Raw genomic sequence first — 24,929 nt, forward strand, 5'->3', positions numbered from 1 at the left:
ATCAATATTTACATGAAAATTCAAAACGTGTAGTACGTAAATGATTGCATAATCAGTTATCGTCCCACGGTCCTGTAACTTCCCGTTTAATATACCTTGTTATCTGTTGTTTCCACTGATTCGGAATAAGTAAACACCGTCATTCAAAGCAATGGATCCAATTTTATCTATTTGCTGAATCCACATAAGGAATGAAGTATATTTATCTCTTATTTTGCCATTGGTTGTTAAGCAACTTTTGTGTATGCCGGAGGACCACTTTTTCTGTGTTTTCATGAATGTGAAAATATGTGTTCACACTCAACCATGACTTGGACTCTATCTGCGAAATGACGGATTCGAATGACATGCGCTTGGATCAAAAAACACACACAAATCCAGGTTGGCAAAGTAAATTATATTTTTACGGACAGACAGAAAGACTGAGAGAAAGTGAATGATATAATATTGATCCGTAAAGTAATCGTGAAAAACCAACTGATCAAAATACGATGTAATGACATGTTATTGTAAGCAAAAGTTCTACTTCTCCAATGTTTTGTTTGAATTATGACACCATTAATTAACTGAGAAAATGATGTGATCTCTTTGAACTACTTAATAGAATTCATCATTTCGACATTTGATATATTTGAAGCGGGCTTGATCTAAATCTGGCGGCTCGCAAGATCATTCTCTAACACCACCCAGGTGAGTAGGCACCGCCAAAATTTTTAGGTGATGCCTCTTCTTTCGTCCGCAAAACGAACTCAACCGGGTAGGTAGTTTCTTTCAGTTCTTCAAGCCGTGCCAACATTTCTGCAATTTGTCGGGCATTGCCTCGCTCAGGTCGTTGCGTTCCGTCGGATCATCTTTGCGTAGCAGAAGATATTGACGACACAAAAAGAAAGGTATGTAATGTGAATTATTACACAAGGTTAACTTAACAATTAGTACGGGAATATTCATAACGCAGATCGACTGTTCACACAACAATCGGATACAATAGGCAACATATTAGGAAAAAGCGCTAGGGAATGCTAATCGTGCCTAATCAAATTTGTATACGCCTGCGAGGTGGACCAAAACCAGATGTGAACTGAATGTGCTCACATGTTTACAGCAGGTTCATTAATAGTAGTACGCTTCACAGAACAATCAGATATCTGTTATATCATTATATGCAGCGGGTTTCATCAACTTTCGCACAGTACTCTCAGAATAAAATCACTAATTACAACACTGAATTTAATATGCAAATGAGCTGTTTATTAACCTGATACTGCTCAATGCTTCATGGGACAATTAGATATCTGTAAGACCAACATATATAGCACATTTCATCAAATTTAATGCTGTAATTTTGGAGTAATATCACTAATTACATAGTTCATTAAATATGCAAAGAAACTCTTAATTAACTTGACACTGCTCAATGTTTCGTAGCATAATTATATATTTATCAGATCAATATCTGTAGCAGGTTTCACCAAATATGGTGCCGTAATTTTAGAGTTATATACCTAATTACAAAGTTCATTAACTACGTAAATGAACCCTTAATTAACTTCACACAACTTAATGCTTTATAATACAGTCAGATATCTGTCGGATCATTGTCTGCAGCAGCTTTCATCAAATTAGGGTTTTTTCGGAATTATATGACTAATTACAAAACTTCATAAAATATGCAAGTGAGCTATTTGATTATATGGCACTGCTCTATGCTTCGCGGTATTATTAGATATTTATCAGATCAATATCTGTAGAAGTTATCACCGAATTTGGTGCCGTAATTTCAGAGTTATATACCTAATTACAAAGTTCATTAAATATGCCAATGGATCCTTAATTAACTTCAACCTACTAAATGCTTTTTGCCAAAGTTAGATATTTGTCTGATAAGTATCTGCAGTAGATTTCATCAAATTCGGTGCAATTATTTCGGAGTTCTACGACTAACTACAAAACTTCATAAAATATGCAAATTAGCTATTATCAACTTGACACTGCTCAATGCTTTAAAGTACAATTATATATCATATCAACATTTGTTTTATGTATCATCAAATTTGGTGCAAGAATTTCAGAGGTATTTCACTTATTACAAAGTTCATAGAATATTCAAATGAGCAGATAATTGACATGAAACTCACAGTATCATCATAGCTATCTGAGATTGTCATCTGTGAAAAGTTTCATGAAATTTTATGAAATTATTGCATAACTTCTTTAATATGCAAGCCATATTGAGCAAAATCTTATCAAGTCTTGCAAGTAACATATGGTACCTGTTTATCAAATGTGACTTGAATCTGTTCAGGCGTTTTTGAGTTATCGTGTATACAGACAGACAGACAGACACACACACACTCACATACACATACACGCGGACAGATATATATCCCTATGGCATTAGCTCAAGTGTGTGAACACATGAGCAAACATCCGTACTCGGATACGGAAATGGAACTGAAGCTGACGATGGAAAGTGACATGTACGGTATGGTGATCAGCCACAGTGATTGGTGTTTGCAGTCCTATAAGCTCTGCTTACAGCTCCCTGATAGGCTGGTTCCTTTCTCTTATATCTAATTATCGTGTAGTGGTCACCTCACGGCACTGTGATTGGTTACCTTGTATCCTTGTCTTAGCCTCGTCCTGTAGTGTTCGCTGCCTCGTAATGTAGTGTTCCATGTACTTCCTGGATACCAGTCATTTGAAGTGTTTTCATCTGATATGTCGTTAGATCACAACATACAAAGACAAAGACAGAAGGCCGACTTCGCCAGAGAAACAATCTGTCCACCACTTCAAACAATGCGTGTCTATTAGGCTTCGAATATTGGCTAGTAACGATTCAATTTGACCGGTGCTGGTGTGAACTAAAGTCACTTCTACAGTAAATTTGTTCTTAACACAAAAATTTTGAACAGTATAGAAACCATCGACTGTTAACCTATTTGGTGTGTTATCCATGTAACAATTATGCAATACGAGGGACGTTTACAATTTCTGAGCTCGCACAGCTTACACTTATACTATACCAGCTTGCGTGTACAAATACAGCACTCTGATTGGTCCTGATGCGAAAAGACCTGCTGTATTATTCGTGATGTACACTGGTTGGTACATCACAGTTGGCTTACTGCCAGCTGGCCAAGGAACGATTCCTGAAGTGTTGGGCGGTCGGACAGCCTTTTACCATTCGTTCCCTCTTGGTTCGGAGAGCAACAGTTAATGTAATTATTAGCAGCAAGTACTCAAGATATAATGATTCATTTTCTTATTTTATTACAGTATTTCAACCATTTTTTGGAAAAGCACGCGTTGTGTACTTATAACTATCTCTACGCCCTAATCGCCAACTGATTAAAACAGTATGGCCCTGTACAATTCATCTTTTTTCTTATTTTAAATGCTATTGATATTTCTCAAAACTAAATCGCAGTATCAGTAAATCTACCACATCAACATTTCTCCTCCAAAATATTTATATTTACAACATCACTATTGAACGTCCCTACTTTCTTGATGGTTTAATGGTGACATTACTCCTTACGGAGGCGATATTCAAAATTTAAGCGAATGATGATCATTAGAGTCATGATTCAAGTGCACGTACACTTTAACCATTGTCAATGTTATGTAATCGGTTCGCAAAAGACTTCTTTCCACATTTTACAGGATGTCACAACCATGCCAAACGTTTTCCAAATTTTCAAAAAAAACTCGGATATGCATTAAGTATGTAAGCTACCGACCACATTAAATATTTCAATTAAAAGGTGGAATCGCTGAACACCATGACGTGCAGTGTAAAATTAAACAACCAAATTGAATTGTTTTACGTTTCGTGTGGATTTTGCGCCGTTGTCTTTGTCTTCACGTCGTGGCCGAACCAGTTGGTGACACCAGGAATGACTGGTTACTACAACGGTTTCCAGTAAGTCACTGGACACTCTATTACGAGGCAGCGAACTCTCTACAGAACGAGGCTATGACAAGGACACACGGCACCTAATCACATTGCAGTGAGGTGATCACTACATAATGAGACCTGAGAGAAAGGGTCCAGCCAATCAGTGTGCTTTAACCGGACCATATAAGGCCGGAAACACAAATCACTGTGGCCGGGACATATGTCTCGGACCTTACTTTTATGGAACAGGACGTCTAAAACCAATTTGAAATTTTAACATGCCTTTAAATTAGCTACTGTATTAGTGGATTTGTTCGAATCCATCCTTTTCCTTGTTGACCAAAAGTAGCTTGTTGATGTATCCTTTTTTAGCACTGATATATATTTCAACTGTATTACATCCTCTCGTCTAATCAGAAGTACACGCCAGCTTACTTAAATACCGATGTATTACATAACTAATTCAACTTATGACCCCTACAGATTTATAGTCGAACCACAGAGTAATATCATAGACAGAGTGGCAACACTTGCATGCCTTTTGTTCCATGGTCGTCTCGGTAGACTATTGGCTTTTCATATTAAAATGAGCTTAAAAGGTGTTAAACTTTTTGGAGGCTTGGCTTGTGGTTGATAATTACACGAGATTATGCGAAACATACGATGAGATGGCATCGTACTGCCAGTCGCGTAGCAACCATAGTTACTTTGTGAGCTCTCAGGCCAGAAACACTGCCTCACGCCAATCAAAACATAACACGCCAGCAGTTTCATAAACATGTCCTTTCTTGGCGCACGTGTAAAAGACGGTATGACTGACCGTAACCATTGAGTAAAACCAGACAGTATCGATAAAAGACTTTCAAATTTGGTTCAAACACACTCATTATATATTCATAAAAATATGAGAGGAATTTTTAAAACGGTAAAACCACTTTCCTGAAGCTCAAAAACACTCCCGTTTTCGCCAGCACATCAATTCCGATCAGCACCACACGACAACAACAACACAAGCTTTGTCGAACATACTTTCGCTTAACAATTGGTGAAAATCCGAAAATTACCGAAGGGTGTATGGTCGGCACTCTTCGGAAAAGAGAGCCAAGAGCTTCGTGAGGCGAGGCAAACATGGATTGCTTACGTAACCGCTTCACGCCTTAAACAATAGGTGTTGCCACTCTGTCTATGATATTACTCTGTGGTCGAACGTAACAAGATTGTTCGTCAAGATGTAAACCAAAGAAACTATCACATATGGTTTTGAATGTGAAAAACGCTATTCTGTCCTTATACATAAGTATTCGATCATGAAAGACATCATTTTCAGGTATTAAAATGAGAGAGTAAGCCCAAAGTCTTACCTATTATATTAAACAGCCTGGTGAAGGCTTTATAAATGCGGCCATTTTCTATGCCTCCTAGGCTATCGTCTTCGGGAGGAGGTACCCAATCACCTTAAAATAGAAGTATTTTTGTCAATTAAACAGGTCAACAAAACCATGTATTAATTATCGTTATAATGTCATATCGTAAATGTGATAGTTAAATGACCCCATTATTGGATTTTTAGAATATGTCTTGCATTCAGCTTTGTTAATATTTCAAATTGATGACAGCAATTTACATCAAATAAGCTGAGCATAAGTAAACACTATGGCACGTCATCATTTTATCAGTACAGGTATACATTACATTCTGGGTGGGTATGCACAGTCCTGCATAAGGCACTAAGAGTATCCACTTGCTCAAGGAGAAAGTTGCGCCTCTTTTGCATGGTACAGGATTTCATATATTCGGTTTTGATAGGGGAATAGAGATATCTACAGCGAATTCCTTCGGGATTTACTTAACAGATTGTCTGGAACGCTGTTTGTTTCTGGTCATTGTCCATACTGATTCAACTTTTATGAAACCTTTATTATTTCCACAGCCTTATTGTAGATTTGACAAAAATAAATAGTATACCATTGACAAAGACCAGAGAATACGCCATGAATATGTTTATGATGTGTCTATACACGGAAAAACTCTGAAAGGTGTTTACTGTCAGAAACGAAGCATGTTTCAGTAGGTAGATTAAAAAATAATTTACAAAGACAGCCCTCAAAACAAGTCGGTGACATAGTGTTCGCTCGTTCATAATCGTTTTATTTGGGAATATAGGAAGAGATTAGTATCAAAGAAGCCGTTCAAAAGTATTGGTTTTCTCGCCGCCAGATTTGATCACATACAGTTGTAACAACAAACTATACTAAGTTTGGGTACTGGCCGCTCTGTACGGATTTTTTTTAATTGGCTGCCAGACAGATGAAACCCAAAATACCCGGGTTAAATCAACGGGGACTGACATGGAGTGCATTTTACACCTAAGGGCATGATAAGTTAAGTTTAAACTAATGCTTACAACCTGTCATCAAAATGTTGAACAATCAACGTGGCCTTTAAAAGGATGTGTCAGGAGGTTCCGAAGATTGCCTATGCATAGTCCAGACAACGTAAGTACGAATGTAATAAATTTGTCGTTGCAATCTCTACAATGTATGCATTATTCACAATAATAATGTGGAAAACAACATTAATCTTTACGGCCCTGATACGGGTTTTGCGGACCGAGGTTGTACGGCGGAAGGGCCCGAGCGTGCGAGGGCCCGTACGCCGTACGACCGAGGTCCGCAAAACCCGTATCTGGGCCGTAAAGGTTTTATCATATACCTTATTGAACGGTTGTGATATGTTTCAGTATTTATCAATAAAATTTTGATAAAGTTATGGGCGTAAATTAAAAAAAAACATGAGCCTCGCAACTTTGCGGATTAATATGTGCGATGTTGTCATTTGTTCTGTTGTGGAACGCGTCACGAGCTTGTTCTATGCGAACGCCAATGTCATTACAGAATGAGCACAGATGAGTAGTTGATCCTGCTCGTTAAAATACACTTTCTCAGCAAAACTTTGAGAGGAGACTATCAAGCACTTGTTTTAAACTAATTTTGATCGGAATAAGATTCGAACTGTCTACAATTTGCTTGAAAACTACAAGCGAAGCGCATAGAAACGGGTTCGAATCTCGCGCTGACGTGCTTTCGAATGGAATGTACGTGGATAGCAACGCGCGTAGCAACGACAACGAAAAGTTCGAAAAAGCGCGCACACTACCTTATTAGGGCAAAGTGTACCTGGGCGTGATACGGCAACTTATTACACACCTGTAAGAGCGCCTTTTCCCATAGGTTTACACGGGTACGTGAATCTAGGTATATGATAATGATTAATATATTTATTGCCATGTTAAGTTTTCCCTAAGCCTTTCCAATTTATTGTCTTAATTATTTTCTGATTGCAAAATATGAAAATCATAACATAAATAATGTTTCTACGAAGTTTTGTCACAAAGAGGTTGGGGCAGCTAATACTATGAAAAACTCAACTTATATGTAGTTTGTTAGGAAGCCGTTGTTATTGTACGGCCTGGAGGGGTCGGAGAAACTTCGTCGGAAACTCAAAACTTTCGAGTAACTCCCTGCTAAACATAATGAATTTGAGCAACCCCTCTATGACTCAAAGATTTTGACTTAGAAAATTTAAATACCAAAACACGTTTTTGTAAAATTTACAAAAATACAGCGATAGTAAAGACCTTTCAAGTCCTGATGTACTCTGCTAGATTATCATCGGTTATATGATGACGGTTGAAAAAGGTGAAACTAACAACACAAAGTGACACATAATAGGTATGATGTGAATGCTGATTTTGATATGTGGATTTCAATATTCAATCAGATTTGTGATATGAACAGTCCTTACTTGAGCGTCGCGTCAGACGTTTTAGACAACCAGCTTGGTTGACCTGTGACATCCTGGAAGCTATGAAGACGCGTGACTTGTCTCTTCGATACGCCAAGACGTCATCATCACCAGTTTTGTGGAACGATTACAAACTTAACCGTAACTATGTAGTGCACCTCATTACTAAGGCTAAAAAAGTAACACTTTCATGACATGTTGACCAGTAATGAATCTAAACCTGCTACAATATGGCAGGTCTACAATAGTGTGATAAACTCGAATAACTCGAGAAACTCAGCGTTTACCAATGAAAATAGTTGCTATACAAAACATGATGATATGCCAATTTATTTGTACGCCTTTTCACACGTTCTTCTGATTGTTTTTCACCGTCCAGTCGGACTGATAATTATGATTTACTAGGGCAATTTACAGAGAGTCTCTTGGCAGTTTCCCTTTGTTTGACATACCTCCTATAAGGAAAGAATTTGTATACAATTCATTGTTACAAGCAAAATCTACTGGTGCAGATAATGTGAATATTAAACTTTTAAGAATTGGAGCATCTGTAATTTCTTATATTTTGACTTCCTCATTTTATATGTGCATAACTTATGCTGTCTTTCCTACTGCCTTCAAATGTGCCAGGGTTATTCCACTTTACAAAGGTACGGGTAATATTAATGACATGTCTAATTATCGTCCCATTTCAGTGCTACCGGCACTTTCAAAAATACTGGAAAGACATATGCACAATGCTGTATTTAGTTATTTTTCTGGTATGGGCCTGCTTCTTGACAATCAATCTTGTTTATGAAAATACTTTTCTTGTCAGACTGCCTTGATTATTTTGACTGATGAGATCTTATTCAATATTGATAATGGTTATATAAATAGTGCTCTTGTTCTAGATTTGTCGAAAGCGTTTGATCTCATCAATCTGCCGTTATCTGTCAATATTTCAAGTTTACACATGTATGCAGACGATCAAACACTTCTTGCTAAAGGTCAAAATATTACAGAAGTAAATGATGCAATAGATGTTGAAATTCGTCCAATTTCTAATTGGATAGCCTGTAATTCTATGCGTATTAATGTTTCTAACATATTACAACAACTCCACATAAGTTTGGTCGTATCAGAAATGCCAATTTTTTATCTGTAATGATGGGAGGTTGTGAAATATCTAGTGTACGACATAGTTCTGTATTAGGAGTGGTTCTTGATGAACTTTATCTTGGAGCATTCATGTCGATAATCTATGTAAGAAACTAAGTCAACGGATTGGTCTAATTCGCTGACTTCGCCCATTTATCCCACTTAATAATTGAATTGTGTTATATTATGGTTTAATCCAAAGTTCGATTGATTACTGTATCATAGTTTGGGTAACACTACGGAATATAATTTGGATAACGTTTTCATTTTGCAAAAGAGAGCATTGCGTGTCTTGTTTAATACGGTCAGCGTCACAGTTAATTTTCTACGGTCCATGTTGTATTTCAAATGCTGGCAAAAGAACATTCCATTATAGAGCGACAGAAGCGTGGAATTGCCTACCAGTTGACGTAAAACTCGCATGTAATGAAAATAAGTTTAAAAGTTTATTGAAAGACTTTATTATGACTCGCATTTCGTTGTAAAAGATTTGTTTTGCTTTTTTTATTGTTTTGTTTTTTCTTGTATCCTATCAACTTATGTTTGCTGTATTTATTGGCGTTGGCTGAGAAGAATATTACTCATTAGAGTAAATCGGTCGCTCAGAACAAGTGTAAATAAATAAAATAAATAAATAAATAAATAAATAAATAAATAAATAAATAAATAAATAAATAAATAAATACAGATGTAAAAGCTGACGCTATGACAAATATCCAACCATATAATATTATTCAATTTGGATGGGTATCATGATCATGACAGAGTTTTTTTCTAGGATATCTTACTAGGCAGAATTTGAAAGTACAGGGAGAGAACACAAGAGAGGCTCAGTGGAAATTGTCAGAGGGGCAGTTCCCTATCTTGCATTGACAATTTTGAGCAATTGATGTGTTGAATGGTGTATCTGATAGGTTTTTCAATTTATTTTGCACTCAGTAAAACTGTTTGAACATGAAATTAGACACTGATATTTGTATTACATTTTTGCGTAATCTGTGTTTGAGTCACAATACTCAACAACCAAAAAATGACAATACTTTTTGGAAAAAGCATTTCTTAGTTTGCCAGAGATTGAAGATCAAAGAATATGCAGTAATGGAAAATCTACGAACTTGTGTCATTTCTTCAGCTGCCAGCTTCAAATCAAAAACTTGAATATTGTATGCTTAAATGTCAAAATGATTATTGAACTACATGTAGTCAATAAAAATATATGTATCGTGACAATAGAGGATAAATTCACAACAGTTTAGTTTTGTCCTGGATCCTGTAAAACTTTGACAAATAGATGTGTGCAATGGTGCAGTTTAGTGCAATCTGAAAGGTGTTTTATTTCGCATTAAAATTAAGTAGCCCCTTCTTCCTCTCCAGATTTTGAGCAACCCTCATGATGGTTTCAATTTGAGTGACCTCCTCACATTCCTCCGACCCTACGCGTAATTAATAATAGCTCCAAGATTTTACAAAATTGATGGTTCTGTAATGGTATGTGAAAATATGATGAGATCTTAAGATATTGATGGAAGCAATTTTCCATGATTACAACTTAGTTTGGAGGCAAATTTATGTGAAAACACCAAATAGGGTGTAGGCGTGTGTAAATATCCGATAACGCGAGTAATTCACTTACTTGGGTTACCGGCCTTTCCATGTATTAGTTTGTAGTCACCCACCCTGAAATATGACGGAACAATGAATTTAAGATATTGTAATTTGAACGATCTTAAACATTTAGCTACATCTCAGATTATCGTAGACAAGTTTTCAGAGGAGCCAGCGAATGGAATCCTCTTTGTGAGATCTAGATGACTCGGGACTTTAAAGTAGTCATGTGTATTAAAAAGCGAAATTAAATGGTCAGACGAGGGTGCTCTTTCCTTTGCTGTTTGTTGTCCTTGTGTGGCATTCTTCTTTTTGCATTGAGATAAATTGGCGGCGGATGATTCTGTCAGGCTATGGCAATGTATAGAAGTCAAATTCAGCAAAACAACTCGTAATAATACACAGATATGCTTATTTAAAAAGATGTACCATTCATGTTAAGCTAGTCAAAGAAAGTCTTGTATTTTACCAAAAAGAAGGTAATAAAGCTTAAATAGGCCAGGATGTGTGTAAATCAAAATTGGAGCAGTGGACAGAATGTCTCACTATGTTAAAGGTATACAGTCACCTGTACTCTAAATATGCCCATATATGATCAAAGTGCGTTCCTTGGTATTCAAAATCTAAATATGCCCATATATGGTCAAAGCGCATTCCTTGTTATTCAAAATGCCCATGTGAGGGCGCTGTTTTTAGAAAGCGGCCACCCGCTTAAAATCTGTGATTGGTTAGATTTTCTCTTTCCATGGTAAATGTGGCATAATTGGAACAGGTGACAAGATACCTTTAAATGTATCATTTAGTCAGCAGCACATCTATAGGCGAGCGCGTTTTGAACAAAACTTGCTTATGATATATATAATGAGTCCCGCTTTTCCTTTTTTCCGAAAAAAAATTAGGGGACACTAATGGCTGGGTAGAGTATATATCAGGGACTAACTTTTAAAAATGTAAAATGCTTTTTTATGTAAAATGCACTTGAATGAATAATGGAGTTGTATTAACATCGAAAATGTACTTTCAAAAAAGAATGCAACATTACGCTAATGGCCGAGAAGTGTATTGATTCAAAATTTAATTTCCAAATTGTAGACATATGAAGTTACTTAGCTGATCATAATATTATATCATATGACAAGACATTAGTGGCCGATGTTTAAGTTATTGCTCCTTTTCTTAAATCTGTGATTGGTTAGATTTTCTCTTTCCATGGTAACTGTGGCAAAATTGGAACAGGTGACATTACTATTTAAAGAATAGCAAGAAGGAGACTAATATCGCCTTTTAATATTTTCTTTACGTTACTGAAGTAGTTATGCTCGACAAATGTGTGGAAGAACTTTATAAAACAATGTATGAAAATGATAGACTATTTTGCCGTTAAAGTTTTGTTGTTAGCGTCATTACTTTGAGTCGTTTCTACCGTCCTTCCACGTCCTGCCACGTCAAAAGACTTGTCACTAAAATGTTCCCGCCTTTGTTCTCATTAACTGCTTGAAACGTGGTGTTTACTGGACACGTCTAAATAATAAGAGGCTGAATCTTCGAGACATAGAAAGGCCTTCCGTACATGGGATAACGATATAAGTACGATACGGTGTTAATATTGCTTAATCTGATGTATGTACGAATCATGGTACAAATGGTTGCCGTTTCGCTAAATCTTGAGAACACTGACTATTAATATCGACATTTTATACGGGGAGAGGAATCATCACAACTGAAGGATTAGTGTGTTTATTCTGGCTGTGGCATGATAGTGAAATCTGTTTAGTCAAACTGTTCTGTATAGCCTGGTCGAGTAGGCGCTTTAAAAAATTACTTGTATATTCTCTAATTAAAATAAAGACCTGGAAGTGATTGCAGACAGCGTATGGGAAACAATCGATGTATTCAGATACCAAAGATAGCTTTTCGTAAATTTTGACTTTTATAGTGATAAGTAACATGTAGACTTGTCGAGTTCTACAAAGCAAACCGAACACTCAATGAAACTCCATTGTACAATAAAACGCGTCCGAGGTTAACATTGTACGGAGGTGCATACAACAACACACATTAAGAGAAGCGTATCAACTCTTCCTCTTTGTAGCCCCTCTTGTCTTGCACATTCATATCGCAAATATTATAACTAGATAATTCATCAGTATATAACCCAAACTTCAAGGAGCCAAACGATTTGTCGTTAAATGGTGGCGTACAAGGCAAAATGTGTGGCACTGATACATAATAACATAGTGAGTTTCCACAAGTGGAAACCCACTGTTTGACACACCTCCACTTTTCTGTAAGATGATTTCACAGGTAATAATGTAATTTATATAAGTGTGAAAGAAGATTACAAAATGCAAAAAAATGATGAAAGAAGGTAATTACAGATTGAATGAGATAACACTTGTAGGTAGAGATCTTATTAAAAAGAAACAGGACTGAATTTATCGTTTCAAATCTTCGTTCTTACCTGATTGCTTGATATGGGGGATCTTCTTCGACGTCAATGTTGTAAACAAATTCTGTACGAGGAGATGGGTCGCCTTTGGATACTGTATCCCAAACATTGAGACCGTCCATGTCTTGATCTGAAACGAAGTATTGACATCTAAGTTGAGTAGCTCAACAAATAGCCCGAGTATAGATGAGAATTTCAAAGAGTGGTAATCCAAATATATTCCCAAAACAGATAAACCACGAAAAAACTAATGAGCAAACAAGCAAGCAAAGTGAGGAAAATAACAGAAAACAAAACAAACAACAAAAATAGAGGAACTTTACAATTTCCCATCCCATCGCTCTCAATCAGAAATAAACAACCCCTTGAATTGTGCCACATGCCTAAAAGTAATCGCATTGCAAATGACAACTTTGACAGTGATTACCTGATTCGCCGCCTGCCACGTGCACCAAAGTAGGAAACCAGTCAACGATATGTATCATCCTGCAAGAATAGATGATCGAAAATAAACATCACACTTTCAACTTGGATTTGACCCTAACAATGCATGATCAAAAATATACATCATACTTTGCACTTGAATTCGACCCCAACGATGCACTGACAGAATCATGGAAACTGAAGAAGGTTACATTTCACAAGTATAACTCTACTGTTACAATGCCCTCTATCAGTTTATATCTGCCCACATCTTTGTTATATAGTATACTTTCTGTCGGTCTGTCTGTCTGCTTGTGTTTTGTATGTATGTATGTATGTATGTATGTATGTATGTATGTATGTATGTATGTATGTAATGTATTTGCTTGTATATGTATTTACACATTTACCCATCGTTTACATAGCCAGTCTTCTCTAGCATTGTACCATAAACAAAATTAACAACCCGCGTGCCGCCTTCCCATAAGGTCTTTTTCGAACCACGCAATGGCCAGTTGTTTCCATCTTTTCCTTCGTTTGTCGGTCCGCCGTTCTGAAACAAAACGAAAGCATAAACAGATGACAGTTGCAACCACGTTTTTGGTGTGCCCTATTCTAATGCAGACACGCAGAAGTATATTTCTTGGTCACATAATTATGCATGCCGACTTAAATAGATCACAAACCTTTTTTGGAAAAGGTACCATTATATTGTCACGTTGACAGGAAACATTTGTACAAGTCGTCGAAAGGGTGCTTGGCGCCAACTGAGATTTTAGTCTGACGATCGGCAGTTCAAATTATGCAATCTTTGGTGCGCTTTCGTACTTGATTTGTCAAGTTTGTTTATTCAATAATCAATTCGTCTTCTGACACCTTGATACAGTTTTAGTTAATCTTGATACTAGTAGTTTGGCGGTTATTCTCCAATTCCATTCATCTAAACAGCTATATGTTAATCTATCTCAGCACCTCTTTCCTTCTCATATTGTACGTACATCTGATAGGAATATCAACAAAGTGTTATTCCATAACCCATGTTCCTTGAAGGCCTCGACTACAACAGCTACTGTGTCATCCATGGCTGTCGTCATTCCTTGAAATTAATACAAAAGGAGTATATGTGAGACATTTATTAGTGAACACGGAAATTGTTGGCACGATCCTCTGGAAAAGATTAACAAGCGTCTAAGGATCTGGGCAGATTTAAAAGGAGAGTTTAGAGGACTAATGAAACCTTCTTGTAAAGGGATAGGAATTATAATATCACTTGAAAACAGATTCCTTACAATAATGTTTAGAGGAATATTATCGCATTCACACTCTTGCGAATGAATCACAAATGAATCACGTAAAGTTTAATGTAACAGACAAAAAAAGCGTAGAACCCTGTTCCTTGGCTTTTAGGTATCTGCTTTGTCATTGTCCGCCGTACACTGAAAACTTTTTCTGTTTGGAAAAATGGATGAATGAACCTGGAAATGGCATATTTGTGAACAAAATAACAGTTGTAAAAAGTACGTGTCTTTCAGTGCAACCGTTACCACTATCAGAAGCACCATCCCTTTCTATGAAAGCATCATATTGTGTAAGATCATGATCATGATGGTCGTTAACATCATTCTTACACCATGGGCATTATTTTCATCGTCTCTGGCTGCCACCGTACTATTCCATTTAATCCCTAGGTTCATGGAGTCAAGCATTTGCACAAAATGGCTAATGAAAAAACTGTTGCAATTCTTATTCTAGAAGTTCCTCAGATACACTTCAGCAGGATAAAGGTCATCAACGGTCAAAACAACAGTTTTGAACAATTGGTTTCATGTATACTATTATGTACTCTCTGAAGTTTCTGAGATACAAAGAAATACGTCGTGGGTCATGTGATGTCATCTGAATATTTAAGTTATTATTTTTTGTTGCTTCTAAACATTATGAAAGAGAAACGATGCAGTTCATACAGTTCCTGATATTTGTTAACATACAAGGGTAACGAAAAGTTTGGAAAACTTCACGGTTGAATACATAACAATAATCAAAAGACACAAAACATATTCGTTGATCATGAGAAGGGGCGGGTGAGCATTTTTACTAGAAATTGCGGACGAAATCCACTTCCTGAAAAGCATAGTTCATGTTTTATTCTGTCCATGCCCTTACCTAGCTTCATTCTTCGTCCTATATTGCTCACAAAATTGAACCTATCAAGGTACTTGTCCGGCACCTATAATCATGATAGAAAAAAGAATTACAGTAATATATCAACGACCTCAAACAAAAGAAGCACGCACTACGGGTTTGCATTGCAGTTCTGTACTAACCCCATTTACATAATTAAACAATTTAAATCTTTGTTGGTTATACCTGTCTATTTACGGATACAAATCAGATCTCAGACATCACTTGCGCTAAGAGGAACATCTACGAGAAAAGAGTGGTATTGTATGTACATAATTCTAACATCATCTTTTTTGTTCTTGCCTTCAAGGTGGGTTACTCAATACGCTAAATCTGAACATATAGCAAAAGTGAAATATAAACATGGAAAAGGAATTCTGACTCGCATTAGAAAATGTTTATTATAAACAATCTACCTGCAGTGGTCCGTGCACGCTTTGCAGTGACAGATACATAAACATTGGTTCATTCTTGTCGTGATTGGCCACGTAGTTTGCAGCTTTCTCTGCAAAAAGTTCCTATTGGGTCACAGTTAATGAAAAATACATAAAATATAAACTTGTGCATACATTCTGCAAATCAAAAGTGCCTGTACGAATTGTAATGTATAAGTCGAAATTCTAAGAACAGTTGCTTGTGTCGCTCCAAAGAGCTTGTCGAAGCGCTAAGTGATAGATTTATCTATACGAACTGTATCATACTCATGCTCTCTTAAAAGGTAAATTCTTGTCCTTATATGCTCACTGCAACAAGTCGTTTCAAGAGCCATCAAGGTTTCCAAAACTATATTCTAGCCAGCAGAATTTTGATATAAGATCAAGGCACGTATAAGTAGTATTGCATTATGGCTTGCCAATATAAGTGAATTTTGTGATGGCAACTTTAACCCTGCATAAACTTATTGTTAATAATAATGCATACGATTGTCCAGCACGGTGGCCCAACAGCGAGAAAAACAATGTTTTCGTAAGTAAACGAATAAAGGTTTAGGCATTTGAAAAAAATGAGAAGTTACGAGATAAATCATTTAATAAATTAATTAAAAGATAATGTTGATAATGGTGCACTATATCGATGGCAATGGCTTTCTGTAAGATTTTTCTGTAAGATTTGTGTCATCTGCTCTGTGTGTCTCACGCTCAGCAATTCCGTTCAACACTGTGCGATACCGAACGTTGTTTACAACATGGTTTGCATGCCTGTAGGTGAAAGAGATCTATGTACGTTGAAAAATCCCAGAGATGAAAACTATACATAGCCACAAACCGAAAGAGGGGTACAAATATTGAGAGAATAATTTTTCCATTTTTATTGTCGGCAACGAAAGCAAGTGGACAATGCCGTAAGCCACATTATATGTAGCAGGTTTCATCAACTTTCGTACAGTACTCTCACAGTTAAATCACTTATAACAAAACTTTATTTAATAAGCAAATGATCTGTTTATTTCCTTGACACTGCTCCATGAATCATTGGACAATTCGATATCTATCAGATCAACATATGTAACACGTGTGTGAACACGTAAGTTAACAAACTATGTAGCTCAGGGAGGTTATTGTTTCTATCACTGTAGAATGTCTTGATTACAAGCTTTACCCGTTGAATGTTGAACACCTCCAAATCGATCAACTTCGAGAATTCTTTGCATCAACTGGAAAATATGATTAATTATTGTACCGCAAATTCTCCCATCTGGTTTTCGAGCACCGATTCATTACGGCATTACAGGTCAACAATGCCACAGAAAGATTAACGAACACGATTTGAACTAATTTGGGATAATTCAAATTCATATTTTTCAAATTTCTCAAAAATGGTAGGTGCCATATAGCTAAATGTTGCAATATTACAAATTAATCATACCAACAAGTGTCTAACTTGGAAAGAAAAGAAAAGCAGATAAGGTCACATTTTTAGATTGACCAGACATTGCTTCACCTTCCAATCATCCCAAATTAGTTCCAATCGTATTAACGATAGGGAGTTTTAAGTTACAAACTATGTATTTCGTGGAATCGACACGACCACAAAAGCTTAGGCAGCAAAACAACAACAAACAGCACATATCAGTTTTGGTGACAAGCGCTTACTTTCTATGTTTTGCTGTGCTATCAATTGCACATAATGACGGTCAAGAAGGTAAGGTGTTGTTTTACTGATTGTTAAACTTCGGGACAATGAAGATCGAAAACGTTTGACCATATCGATATCTTCGATCGATCGGTGCCGAAAGGGATTCATTGTTCAACGATACATCGAGTATTTGTTAACCAGTAAGTTTAAAACCAAGCTTACGAGGCGCAAATGTAAAAATAATGTGCACTATCATGCTGATTTAAGAGATAGAACAGGTGGATATGTATCAAGAGAAGAATTTTTAATGAATCCATTTGCATACATACATACATACATACATACATACATACATACATACATACATACATACAGACATACAGACATACAGACATACAGACATACATACAGACAACTACGTACACTTGTCACGGCCGGATCTATTGCACTGACAAAGACCGTCTTCCATTGCAATTCTTTTACTGTCTATGACTTGTCTTGGAACTTACTTTGAAAGTTATGGAGTAGCAATGTTAAATTGTTTCCCCGTATAGTAATCACAGGGTAATCGGCAATCTTGATTGCGGAAATAGGTAATTTATTATGATGTATATTTTACAGAGCAACGGCTTTTAATTTTTTTCATGTTTGTTAACGACAACGGTTTTCAGCTGGATAGAATGAAAGTAAATTTAATAAATAATATTTCATGGCGTGTATTATCCAAACGGAGAAAAGCTCTAACTTTTTTCACTTAAATAGTTTGAAGTACAATTTCAACTTTCAATAACATATCAATATAGACAGTACGCAATTTTATTTATCAGCAGGCAAATTCTCTAGATAAAAGTACCATGAGTTTGAGGAGGACAAGAAAATAAGTTGAAAATTTGGGAGCACTGGATCACATTTAAAAATTTAAAGTAGCATACAAGAAAGGAACAAAACGAACATTGTAGTGAATGCTCACCGCAGAATAGACTCCATCTTGGTCAAAGTCAGGCGTAAAATCTTCTCGTAAGTCCAAGAACTTACCTACAAATATAGATATTATCACATATGAGGGGCTGCAATACTACATTGATTAACCAGATAGGAACTGAAAACTCTCACGTGTTTCAGTATACATTGCAGTTTTCTGGCAATTTAAACTTTTGCAACATGTTTGCAACTTTATTGAAAGTGATATGATCGATATCATCAACAATATTCACCACGTATTAAATACAAGCGACCTAACTGCCGATATAACTCGGCTGTGTTATGTAGCGAATAACTATTGCTGACATATGTGTTGATGAAGAATGTAGAAATCTTTGATATGTCATTTCAGTGGCCAGTAAAAAGAAGCAAAAATAGCTGAAAAATACAGAATCGAAAACTTTATCATAATTTGAAAATATTACAATAAAATAATCCATATGAACATGTCAAAAAAAGCTATCTGACCTGTTGTTTTTAGAGCTATCAAATGAGTAGTTTTGTTTTTGGGGAAAGTTTGACCAAAAATGGCAAAAATTGCCCCAAAATGCAAAGTGGTAGATTTCATTATGATTTGAATATATCACATTTTGCTCATCCCTTTAAACCTTTATACCAAATATCAAAGCTGTCAGACAAGCGGTTCTGATGAAATATATTTTTTGACAAAAATTGCCTGAAAAATACAAATATGCAAATTTAACCACGATTTGAACAAACACAACTGAATTCGATGTCCCCTTTAGTAAACTGCACATCACATTTTAAAGCAATCGGACACGATGCTTTAGAAAGGGAGATTTTTTTACCCAAAAAACAGCAAAAATGCCCCTAAAATAAAAATATGCAAATTTCACCATGATTTGAACAAACTTAAGTGAGGTCACCCCGACTGAACTGGATATAAAACTTCAAAGCAATCAGACTTGCGGTTTCAGAGGAGAAGGCAATTGTTGACGGACGACAGACAACGATGGAAAATCAGCCTTTTTGACATTAGGGGACGACTTCATTAACTTGCATGGTACCTGAAACCCGAGTCCTTGCCTGAGCAACTCGGTTGACAAACAGAAGACTTTTAATCCCTAAGGTGTGAATGTTCCATTGTTATGTTTATCTAATCCAGCTGGTGCTATTGTAGTGCCATTGTAGGAAAGGCAGGTATGTGAAATTGATCCTCTAGGGAAGTAGGGTATGCCTAAGTTAATTGAGCCCTCCCGTAATGATAAGCTCCGCATCGCTGACAGCGGAGCTAACAAACGCAATTAAATTTACAAATATGTGATAGGCTGAAATAAAGTACTACATTTCCTTGACTGATGTCATTGTATCACCCCTAAATATTAAGTGGAATAGCATTTGGCCAAGTCCTTCAGGCACTATGTGCCAAAGTGTAAAAGCTCATTGAATATGCACATGATTAATTGGTTGACACGAAATACAAATATCTTTCACTAATACAACACAACTGTCTATACATAGAAGTTTCATAAATGTTTTAAATGTACCACTCTCTGGAAAGCTAGTTAAATATTCATGTTATTTACTTGCCAATGAAAAACAAACTTCAATTAATATCTTATGTCACAGTTTATATCATAGTTTCTTCAATGTACATAGCAAGTACCATCGCCTTTGATCAAGTCAATCATTATATCATTAATTAGAAAAGTTCATCAAATAAGCAATAGTAGTTGGATATTCTAGGTCATCAAAACCGAACCGACCTTTGGTTATATTATATCATAGTGTCATCAATGAACATAGAATGTTTCGTCAACTTTAGTCAAGTCAATCGAGATATAGCCCTACAAGGAAAGTTTGTTTAACATACCAATTAGTAATAGCAAACGAAAAAGAATGCGAATTCGCTCTATAATGTTATATCGTAGTATCTTCAACGTACATAGAACGTTTCATCAACTTTGATCAAGCCAATCCAGATATATTTCTTTAATCAGGATATGTCATTGAATATGAAAATTAGTGTAATGTTCAAAAAATCTAATTTGACTTTTCTTATCATAGTTTCCTCCATTTGCAAAGCAAGTTTCGTCAGTTTTGATCAAGGCAATCCAGATATATATCCCGAATAAGAAAAGTTCGTTATATATGCAAATTAGTAATAGATGAAGTAAATGTGCATAATGAATTTCAATTATGGTTTTTAACTTAGTATCTTTCATGTTCTGAACAAGTATTGTCAACTGTGATCAAGTCACTTTATATCCATATCCTTACTAAGAAATGTTATTTCAACTTAGCAAGAAGTTCATCCAAAAGTATATCGATGTAGCTCAAATATTCATAGCAAGTTTCATCACCTTTATACCAACGCAGATATATGCCCCTAATTTGGAAAGTTCGTTTAGATGCAAACTCTTGTTGTTTAACCTACTGTGATAAAATTACACAGCATATTTCGCCAACATTAATCGAGTTATTCAAGGAAGATATCCCTACGTAACACATTAAAACGAAATAATACAGATAAATTCACGCTAATGAGTTACCTCTATCATTATTTTTTATAGAATAATACACGTGAATTCACATGAGTCAATGTCGATATCAGTACAGGTGCGTTGAATACAAGCAATGAATTCCTGCCTGTATTCATCTGTATATGCACTATTCAGTTAAAATACAGGCAATTATCCTTGTAAGAAATTTCATCGAATATGCAAATTAGGATTTGGCTGAAATACAAATTCTTTATGACTTTCAATAATGTCTTATCATAGTACCTTCAATGCATATATCGCCCAATTAGCAAAGTTCTTAAATATGAAAATTATAAATTAGTTTATAAGTTAAAAACGTTTAATGGATTTTAGTTATGTTGAATTTCGGAATCTTCAATATACATACCGAGTTTCGTCAGTTTCAATCGAGAGAATACAGATACATAATCAGACATGTAGCCCTTCATGTCTTTTATGGCTGATGAATCCTTGTGTGATCAACATCTCCATGTAGCCGTTCTCAATGTATGTGTTTTTTTCTAAAATTATTAATTCTGCCAATGAGCATGAAATATTCAAGCAACACCAACCAAAAACAGGTCAAAAGGTCAAATCTGGCCAATGATTTGATAATGATCCGATAAGCCATTCTTGAGATATTGTGCAGATACACGGACGGGCAGAAAAACAGACAGACAGACACACAGAGACGGACACACAGACATGCACATAGACACACTGACATCGCTGCAACATTGTCTAACATCTGTGAACAGATGAGTTTAGAACGATTGATTATACAATATTCACCTGGCCAGTTTTCTTCTAACAAAAGGCACTGGAAAATTAATTTGGTATGCAATTTTAAGTAGCAATACAGTGAAGCAATTGAAACAAAGACGATAAGATCACCAGTAATGACGGTGATGTATTGCAGCGTGTAATTGTTGTAACGTTTCATTATATGTTCAAACATTTTCAATACAATTTTTGAACGCAGCTTTGTAGATATTATACGCGCTGAAAAGTTGTTTTAAAATTTGAACAGATTGAAGGGGAATGTTAAACTTTTGAACTTCGGACGCGTAATCAACCAAAAATATTTTAATTTTTTAGATATGCATAAAACCTGATTGAAGCTTTTGTGCTTGCTGTAAATACCTTCCCATCTATAAATCTCAGTAGAGTCAAATATCTAATTTATAAAAAAAAATTGAATTTATTAAAGTTTCATTAATTCATTTTATTGTGTATATATGATAGAATCTTTGTCAGAGCAAAACCATAAATGCCAGCATTATCTTGAAAAATGCGTAAGCTGTATTGCGACTGAATCAACTGATTGACAGTGCAGCTATTCTAATGCCAGTTGACAGTAATCATATGATCAGCGGTGCACGTGGAGCTTCATCGATGGCAGGTGTCTTATGGTACATTCAGTATCTTTTCATGTATCCTAGTATTGTTACATTATACAACAGCACGCACATATGTAAGGGGGTTGTGAAATAGCCTTCCTAAAATTCAGTCTCCATCCTAAAGGAGCACGACCGCCTGATGTGTCCGATCCATACGATAAAATAATGGCGTGAGTACGATTCTGATGCAAGACAGGACACATGAGACAAGGCGTCAAACTACAGCAGCATTTTAAGACATAAAACACTATTTTGAACACATTCATTAACATTACACTTTCAGGGTGGTTTCCTAATCGTAAATCCATTTTGTTCCATTTTTCCCTAGACTAAATGAGAACAAATATTTGTGACTTTCAATTATAAGCAATTTAAAATGGTTCTAGCAAACATACACATGATGTATTTTCACTCGAATTTACTGTACATTGCAAAACAGTAAGGTGTTTCAGTTTGACGTACAGGATGCAAGAGGACGGATATGATATAACACAGTTAAGGCAAACACCCGCAATATTGCAAATTCTCCTTTTTAGATTTTTTGTTCTTCGTTTCATACCAATGTGTTTTTTTCTGACTTGCTGAGCTTTTGAACACTTTATGCTAAAATGTTTTTAACGTCGATATGTTTGTACTTAACTTAAAGTTTTAAGTTGAACGCTATTCGTTCAAATTTGAGGACAGGTAACTACATCTTGCCGCCTGTTGTTAGCTGTTGTTCCATTGCGGCTATGATCGTATTTGTAATTATTTTATGAGTTGCACTGCCATCGATACTCTTGGAATCAAATATATTTACAAAGAAGTTAACATAAATGTTAAGTTAACTAAGTTGCTTTTCTTCCAAGATACACTTACTTACCGTTTTTGTGGGTGTAATAGTCTCCACCGGCAGTATAGAAACCGTAGAAGTGGTCAAAGCCTCTTCCATTTGGTGTATACTCATTTTTGCAATAGCCTAAGTCCCATCTAAAATGAAACGTAAAAATACATTCGCTTTGTACTGTTATGATTTTTACACGGCGTGCTCATATTTGTAGATATCAGCTATCCGGAAATCAAGCCTGTCTATCTATCTATCTATCTATCTATCTATCTATCTATCTATCTATCTATCTATCTATCAGTCTATCTATCTGTATGTCTGTCTGTATATTTACCAACTTACCTACATACCTACCTACCTATAGACTAATCATATCATATCATACCATATACCATATATCATACAATACCCTACTATCTATCTATCTATCTATCTATCTATCTATCTATCTATCTATCTATCTATCTATCTATCTATCTATCTGGCTGGCTGGCTGGCTGTCTGTATGTCTCTATCTATCTGTCTATCTATCTGACTGGCTGTCTGTATGTCTCTGTCTGTCTGTCTGTCTGTCTGTCTGTTTGTCTGCTGTCTGCTGACTTTGGCAATATCTTTATTTACTTAGTATGTTATCTTCCGAACCTTAATATGGTATCAACCGTTGCACTTACTTCCCAACCATGTACGTCGAATATCCAAGGTCCTTCAGTTCCTGAGGTAGGATGGTAAAGTCAAGCGATAGTCCATTGGGGGTCCATTTATCCATCACCTCCGTCTGTTGAAATATCAGAAGCTATTGCTATGGCATAAGCCTTGAACCCTTAACATTTTTGAAAACGCACAAACAAAGCAATAAGCTGAATCGAGTGGCTATAATCTCGACAGCTTAGCGAATCTTCATGTAAACATGATGTGAAATAAGGGCTATGAAAGGCTGTTAAGTTTTGGATAAGATGCACCACATTAATTGAGTGTCTGTATGACACGCGCAAAAGCTCCGATACCTTGAGCTCTACAAGGATGTAGTTGACGAATTTCCGTTGTCATGAAAAACGGCTGGTGCATTTTACTATATGTCCCCTGGAATAGCATTCTGCCGGCAACACTTTCAATGAACTGCATCACACACTACAGCCCGTTGCTGCTTACCTTCCCTTTTCGATGTCTGGCATGCACACATTGTGTGTACAGATCGTATGGTGCTTTTATCTTACACAAACTACAGGGTACCGTAAAACAGATGGTGTTTTCATTCACTAGTCTCTTAATTTTAGTATCTTCCGATTACATCAACTGCCTACTCGGTAAACAAACACACCCATCGATTTAGGAGAAATCATCACTCTTTGGAGACCATGTTCTTTACGTACGATAAAAAACACAATGCGCTCTTTGTATACAATGTGTGCATAACAGACATCGAAACGGGAAGGTAAGCAGGTTGTAGTTCTATCAAACTATGATAGGAAACAAAAATATAGCGCGATCATACCTGAAATCCGTTGTGGTAGGCAAAATACCCCGACATCAGACATGCTCGAGACCTCGGTAAACGAAACACGAGTTATTTTGTTATTTTATTATCATTTTACAATGACGCAACATTATCTATTTGTCAATATAAGTCCTTACAATCCACAATCTTCAGACGGCATCTGAA

At 36.0% G+C, this 24,929-nt stretch overlaps 1 protein-coding gene across 1 annotated transcript in view; it reads right to left on the reverse strand.

The window, feature by feature from the left end:
- Window positions 1-376: 376 nt before the first annotated feature.
- LOC139129273 (arylsulfatase B-like) overlaps window positions 377-24,929 on the reverse strand; it is a 36,172-nt gene continuing 11,619 nt past the window's right edge. The window contains exons 3-15 of the mRNA XM_070694918.1: window positions 24,762-24,813; window positions 23,941-24,044; window positions 23,306-23,412; window positions 18,550-18,614; window positions 15,920-16,021; window positions 15,486-15,549; window positions 14,321-14,418; window positions 13,733-13,875; window positions 13,327-13,385; window positions 12,912-13,029; window positions 10,479-10,522; window positions 5,263-5,355; window positions 377-851 (exon numbers count right to left, since the gene is read on the reverse strand). Of these exons, the coding sequence (XP_070551019.1) occupies window positions 772-851; window positions 5,263-5,355; window positions 10,479-10,522; window positions 12,912-13,029; window positions 13,327-13,385; window positions 13,733-13,875; window positions 14,321-14,418; window positions 15,486-15,549; window positions 15,920-16,021; window positions 18,550-18,614; window positions 23,306-23,412; window positions 23,941-24,044; window positions 24,762-24,813 (1,129 nt within the window). The 3' untranslated portion in view covers window positions 377-771. The remainder of the gene's footprint in view (window positions 852-5,262; window positions 5,356-10,478; window positions 10,523-12,911; window positions 13,030-13,326; window positions 13,386-13,732; window positions 13,876-14,320; window positions 14,419-15,485; window positions 15,550-15,919; window positions 16,022-18,549; window positions 18,615-23,305; window positions 23,413-23,940; window positions 24,045-24,761; window positions 24,814-24,929) is intronic.

Source organism: Ptychodera flava, chromosome 1 (genome assembly GCF_041260155.1).
Source record: "Ptychodera flava strain L36383 chromosome 1, AS_Pfla_20210202, whole genome shotgun sequence".
NCBI lineage: Eukaryota > Metazoa > Hemichordata > Enteropneusta > Ptychoderidae > Ptychodera > Ptychodera flava.